We start from the raw sequence: 4,156 nt of genomic DNA, 5'->3' as shown, positions 1-4,156 counted from the left end.
GATAAATTCCATTACATAAAAAAAATTACAAGGTTCTAATAAAATACCACAGAAAAAAATCACATTGTAGAACACTTACTGGTACTTTTTTCTGAATGACAACAACTGCAGTGTCTCTGCCTTTTAATCCAACTGATGTTAATCCTCCCTGGTTGATAGCTTTGAAAGCATATTCTGGAAAAAAATCAAATCCCATGAGAAACAGTACAATAATACACTTCTCACTGGGTACAACTACTTTATGTTTCCTATTCTTTCATGGCAAACTAATGTATCAAGAAAGTAAAATACTATTATGTTAAGAATGTTTCATCTTATTACAGTAGTGTGGTAGGAGTCACTAACTGCCTTCATTTTTACAAAACTGGGTTCGTTTACCAGAAATGTATTTTTTCCAAAATTATTTACTTTTTTACTGAAAATTTAGATCAAAAAGTAAACAGAATCTTGGTCAGTAATTAAATTTTCCGACAAAACTAATGTGTGTGACCCATTATTGTGCAGGACAAGCTCCTCGACTCTTCCACTGTAACCCATCTTTATAGGTTGACTGATCATATTGGTTGTGTTATGACAGGACTTGTTGGTAAGTATTTCTTGGTTACTTAAATGGTAATTTTTATGCTTTTGAAAGTTTTTTTAAAGTAAATTTAGATTTTCAATTTTAATGTTCAACCCTTCAAAAATATTTGAATGATTCATTCTAATGGAGCGGTATTAACTGCAAAGGAAAATTTTGGACAGATATTAACCGCTGCTTATATCACATACATAATACTAAACTTTGCAGTCATAGTTATTATGAACTAGCTGAATGCATGTCATGTGATAGTAAATACTCGTTAATTTTTCTTCTGAAAGTTAAGTCTTAATAAATGTTTTATGAACATGTTTTCTAAAAATTAATTTATAGTAACAATATATGTATAAAGAATGTTTATCTTGTTTCTGTTATTTCACGAAAACAACATTCCTGTAAATGGTCCTTGATTAGAATTTATTTAAATCTGCTTCTTGATAAAGCCTTATAGATTAAACCATGTGAAAAAAAACTAGTTCTAGAATAGATATTCCTACATGGTCAAACATCTGACCCTGTGATTTATTAGTTATGATGGCAAAGACAAAGAATTTGAGGGTGAAGGGTAAATGAACAAAGGTATAGCTTTTTATAAAAAAATACTTATAAAATCTGTGAATAAATTTTTACAAATATTTTACTTAAGCTGAAAAACATCAATGATAATGTATTGTAGTGCTATTCATTGGGTTGGAGAGATATTTAAGTTGTGTTTGACAGACAGACATTGATGTTTGTATGTAATATGATATGTTCTCTGATTTAATCTATAGTGGTATTCATATTTTCCAAATATTCAAAGAGCTTGCTTAAAATATGATGATAAATATTTTTAAAAAATTAACATAAAATCCCAAACTCGACTGGGATCTGAACATGAGGCTTCCACATGATAGTCGAGCACTATAACCACTGTGATACCTAGTCTTTGTAATTTGACATTAACAAATAATTAAAATCCCTAATTAAAACTAACCTGTTTTCTGGCTTTTCATAGCACTGTAAGATCTTACTCTAAACGTGATGAATTAATAATTGAAAAATTTATTTAAAAATCCTCACTCAACTGGAATTTGAACACAAGACTTCTGCTTGAAGCTAACCACTGAGCGAATTTGAATGTTACCAACAAAGCAAGTATTATGAACAGAGATAGTAGATTTTATATGTACATAGAGTATTTCCTTTCATAACATCCATGCTGTTATTTATCAGGCTTTCAGTGAACCTTCTTGAGATTCACTGATGACTTACAAAATAGTTTAAGTACTCTACATGTGTAAAATAATTCCAACATTCAACACGGGAACTTGCTGATGTTACAATACTTTCTGTGAATCATAAACAAGGAATTTTTTTACTCATTGTTAGGGTTACTGAAGTAACAAAACATAGTTGCATGGAGCTATGTTTATATTGAACTCTAGCTAGCTAGTCACAAATGAACCTTAGCTCTTTTTTGAACTTTTGCTTATATAGCATTGTGTCTCACGGAATTCTGTTAAGCATATAAAGTTTTAACTGAACCTAATAATGTAGACTGATGACAAAACTACCTCATATGATGACATTTTATAGCATGTAATTTTAAAAAATAGCATAGTTATGCTGTAAAATAGCTCATTGTCTTTGGATAAACCAACAAATTACTTGAAATTTGACACATGCAAGTATGAAATTATCTGTTATTAGAGAAACAGTGTTACTTAATGGTAAGAGGAATCAATGTGAATTAACAGATTCATAATTTTACAACAAATACTAGATATGTTTTTCCTTCAAGTTTTTAACAAATTATTGTTTCTTTGTTGTAAAAGTCATTTAAAACATTGAATTTTTTAGTGTATTTTGTATCTAATATATTTGTTTTTGTATTTTTGAAATGTTCATAATTTTTCATAATTTGCTTAGCTGATAGTCAGTCTCAAGTTCAGAGAGCAAGGTTTGAAGCAGCAAACTGGAAATACAAATATGGGTATGAGATTCCTGTCGACATGTTGTGTAAGCGGGTAGCAGATATCTCTCAAGTGTATACGCAGAATGCTGAAATGAGACCTCTTGGATGTAGTAAGTAACAAGTTCACATAAAAAAGTATGGGATAATGTTGACTGCTGTATTATGTGTGTTGGCAGGCAAATATAGTATGTTAACAACTTTAAATAACATTTGATGGAGTGATGTTCTCTGGAGTAGAAATATTTGAAGGCAAACTAGTGTGGTAGTAGCTTTAATTGAAAAAAAAAGCATTTCATAGGGTAATGTTGATGTTAGTCTGTACTACATATATTGGCAGGCAAAAATAGGGTATTAATAGCTTTAACATCTTATGGAGTAATGTTCTCAGTACTATACATTCATCAGCAAAGATAGGGTGTTAATAGCTTGGAGCAGCAGTGTATGATCACAACAAACCAAACAGCTCTATTGAATAGTTGATGGTGAGAGAACTAAAGAAAGGCTTGTAAGATTTATGTAAAGGAGAGTTTTCTCTTTCTATTGATTTAAACACATCCATCAACCATGTGAAGTCAATTAGTAAACTATTTCAAAAGTCGGAAAGAGACATGAAAGCCTTCTTTTGTGGGTTTGGCAAATTAATTGATATCTCAGCAATTCAAGAAGGTAGGAGGTTCAGATTTTAAATTCTTGCTTCTAATTATTTATAGTTTGTGTTTCTAATTGCTTGGAAACTACAGCAGCCTATTTTTTATGTTAGAAAATTCTGAAAGGTAAAAATCAGAGCTTAGATGTGTCACGTGGCAGAAAAATGAAGATTGCCAATTTTTTGAATATTCATTTAAATATTTTGAAGCACTGTATATTTAAGACAAGTTTTTGGTTGTTGTGTTTTTTTTTTTCAAAATATTCTGAACTGAGTTATCTGCAGAAACTTCCAGTGAAATAAAAATTTCTTGTCAAGAATTAAATTGTTTTAAATTTATAATTTGTACATGTGTTAGGAATAGATGAAAAGGGTTATTTCCTTCTTGGTTCATTGTAAAATAAATGAGCCCCATTTGCTTCAAAGCTTCTTGAAGAAGCTAAATCAAGAAACAACACTATCAGCCTATATATCCTGTCAGGTTTTTACAAAAATTTGTCTAGTCTGTGGATTGCTACAAAACTTGCTGAGCACTTTGGACCAATGAGTGCACTGTAAGAGTGATGGTGAAATCCCACTCTTCAGCCAGACAAATCAAAGTTAATAATTAAGAATGTGTATGTGCAGATAGCCCTTGTATAGCTTCATGTTAGGTTCTAAAACAAACAAATAAAAATATTCTTAATTATAGAGAGTAGAATTTATATTTTCTTGTTTTTTTACATGGAGGCCTTAATGTTATAAACAGCTATTAACCTGCCCCAACCATGCATAAACTTGTGGCTCTGCTCTATATGATTTTTAACTCCTTTACAATTTATCTGCAAATAAAAACTATGCTCCTGGTGATATTTTGTATGAGGCTTAGGAAAGAAAAGTAATCATGGTGGAAAGGGTGTATAGTTTTTTAATATATACACCTGGAAAAAAGTTAAGCACCCCCGTGTTTTTTTTCAAGTGATTCAGATTCGAC

General features: G+C 30.6%; 1 protein-coding gene across 1 annotated transcript in view; it reads left to right on the top strand.

The window, feature by feature from the left end:
• The first annotated feature begins 479 nt into the window (after nucleotides 1-479).
• LOC106471448 (proteasome subunit alpha type-6-like) overlaps nucleotides 480-4,156 on the top strand; it is a 10,973-nt gene continuing 7,296 nt past the window's right edge. Inside the window, exons 1-2 of the mRNA XM_022400058.1 lie at nucleotides 480-586; nucleotides 2,492-2,647. Coding sequence (XP_022255766.1) covers nucleotides 571-586; nucleotides 2,492-2,647 — 172 coding nt within the window. The 5' untranslated portion in view covers nucleotides 480-570. The remainder of the gene's footprint in view (nucleotides 587-2,491; nucleotides 2,648-4,156) is intronic.

The sequence above is a fragment of the Limulus polyphemus genome, unplaced genomic scaffold (assembly GCF_000517525.1).
Source record: "Limulus polyphemus unplaced genomic scaffold, Limulus_polyphemus-2.1.2 Scaffold4630, whole genome shotgun sequence".
Taxonomy (NCBI): Eukaryota; Metazoa; Arthropoda; class Merostomata; order Xiphosura; family Limulidae; genus Limulus; species Limulus polyphemus.
Note: the sequence above shows the minus strand (reverse complement) of the source record. Positions and strands in the feature narration are given on the sequence as shown.